Source organism: Mandrillus leucophaeus, unplaced genomic scaffold (genome assembly GCF_000951045.1).
Source record: "Mandrillus leucophaeus isolate KB7577 unplaced genomic scaffold, Mleu.le_1.0 Scaffold120, whole genome shotgun sequence".
NCBI classification, from domain to species: Eukaryota; Metazoa; Chordata; class Mammalia; order Primates; family Cercopithecidae; genus Mandrillus; species Mandrillus leucophaeus.
Window position 1 is genome coordinate 2112177 of NW_012100321.1, and position 1903 is coordinate 2114079.

The 1903-nt window shown below is 46.9% G+C and overlaps 1 protein-coding gene across 1 annotated transcript in view; it reads right to left on the reverse strand.

Annotated features, from left to right (window-relative positions):
• The window catches only part of CABP5 (calcium binding protein 5), a 25546-nt gene that overhangs the window by 21773 nt on the left and 1870 nt on the right, over nt 1-1903 (reverse strand). Inside the window, 1 exon segment of the mRNA XM_011969953.1 lies at nt 478-508. Within this exon segment, the coding sequence (XP_011825343.1) occupies nt 478-508 (31 nt within the window).

The following is a 1903-nucleotide window of genomic DNA, read 5'->3' on the forward strand; positions in this document are numbered from 1 at the left end:
ATTGCTTGAACCTGTGAGGCGGAGGTTGCAGTGAGACGAGATCGTGCCATTGCACTCCAGCCTGGGCAACAAGAGCAAAACACTGTCTCAAAAAAAATTTATTTTTTTTCAAAAAAGAGTGATGGATGAAATGTGTTAGCAAAAGAGGCATCATTCCCGAGACTGCTAAACGAGAGCACTGGCATCCTTCAGATTCTTGGGCGAAGTTTTGGGGAACCTCAAAGTCACCAAGAGAGAAACTCATTGTTTTCACTCCTGAGTCTTGGAGACCCTTGAGGATGGGTATGCCTTTGAAATACTTTGGGAGGTCCTTCAACTGCCACGAGAAAGAGTTCCACAAAATTACAGTTGAGTGGGAAGAGAGAGGGATTGTAAAAATTCCATGTAAAGGAATTTATACAGAAATTCAGAAAGGGATGGAGGGCAGGTCAGGTGGGTGGATGGCAACGTGGGGGCAACTGGGGAAGACGGTGTTACCTTCAATCTCATCTTGTCCCAGTGGTCTTTCCTAGAAAGGAATGCAGATGAGAGGGAATTTGGAGAGAGGGTCACCCATTCTCCAAAGGTCTCCTTGCTATCCCAAGCTCCTCGCCACTCTCTCATGGTTCTCTTCCCATTCTCTCTCCTCCTCCATCCCTCCCATTCCTTTTCTCATCTCCTGACTCCTGTTCCACAGTTCTTGGCTCCCCACTCGATCTCAATTCCTCTCCCCCACCCATGAATCCCGATCTCCCTTTTTCTCCCTTTCTTAGACAAACACCCATCATATTGTGTCAAAGGGGGTCTTAAACACTGGGGAGTCCAATCTCTTCCATCACCAGATGAAAAAAGCGAGACTTCACAACCACAGCTAACTCATTCAGAGTGCTGACTCTGTGCCAGGCAGTTTCCACAATCATTTCATATAAACCTCAGAACTGCTCTGTGAAGTGGATCTACATCTCGTTTCCATTGTACCCATGAGAAAGCTGAGGAACAGAGAGGTGAAGGAACCTGCACGAGGTCACACAGCTCACAAGCGGCAGATCCCCTCCCAAGGGAGGAAGGCATTCAGTTACTCCCTGGAGGTCATGGGGCAAGTCAGACACAGCTTTGGGATTTGAATTCAGGGCTCCTGACTCCCAAGTCAGAATTCTTCACACTAACCCCCATTAATTCCTTCTCACCTGCCTCCAATCTTCCTGTCAATGGTTAGAATCCCTGTGCACGGAAACAGCATTCAATGGCATTCAGGCAGGAGGGTCAGTGCCAGCATGACCAATTCCTAAACACTCTGAGAATGTCCAGTTATTGCTGCCCCACCTACTCCTGCACATACCCGAAGGGTTGAGCTTAGATATACGTGGTATGTTAACAAGGAAATTCTACTGATCTCTGGCCTCTTTAACCTTCCCATCTCCCTTTATCCCTGGAGCTTTCCCTCAGCTTCTCTTTCATCTGATCCCCTCCTTGCGATCCCTTATCACCCTTTTTAAATTCTTTCTCTCTCTCTTTTTTTGAAACAGAGTCTTGCTCTGTCACCCAGGCTGGAGTGCAGTTGTGTGAACTCAGCTCATTGCGAACTCCGCCTCCTGGGTTCAAGCAATTCTCCTGCCTCAGCCTCCCTAGTAGCTGGGATTACAGGCACCTGCCACAGCGCCCAGCTAATTTTTGTATTTTTAGTAGAGACGGAGTTTCACCATCTTGGCCAGGCTGGCCTTGAACTCCTGATCTCATGATCCGCCTGCTTTGGCCTCCCAAAGTGCTGGGATTACAGGCGTGAGCCACCACCTGGCCTTTTTCATTCTCTTTTTTTTGGTGATCTTAAAGCCTAACAATTAAAAGTATGCCCATTCATCTAAGAAAGAAAAACTATACTTGCCCTTAATTTACCCTAAATAAATCCATAAATAGAAAAAAAAAA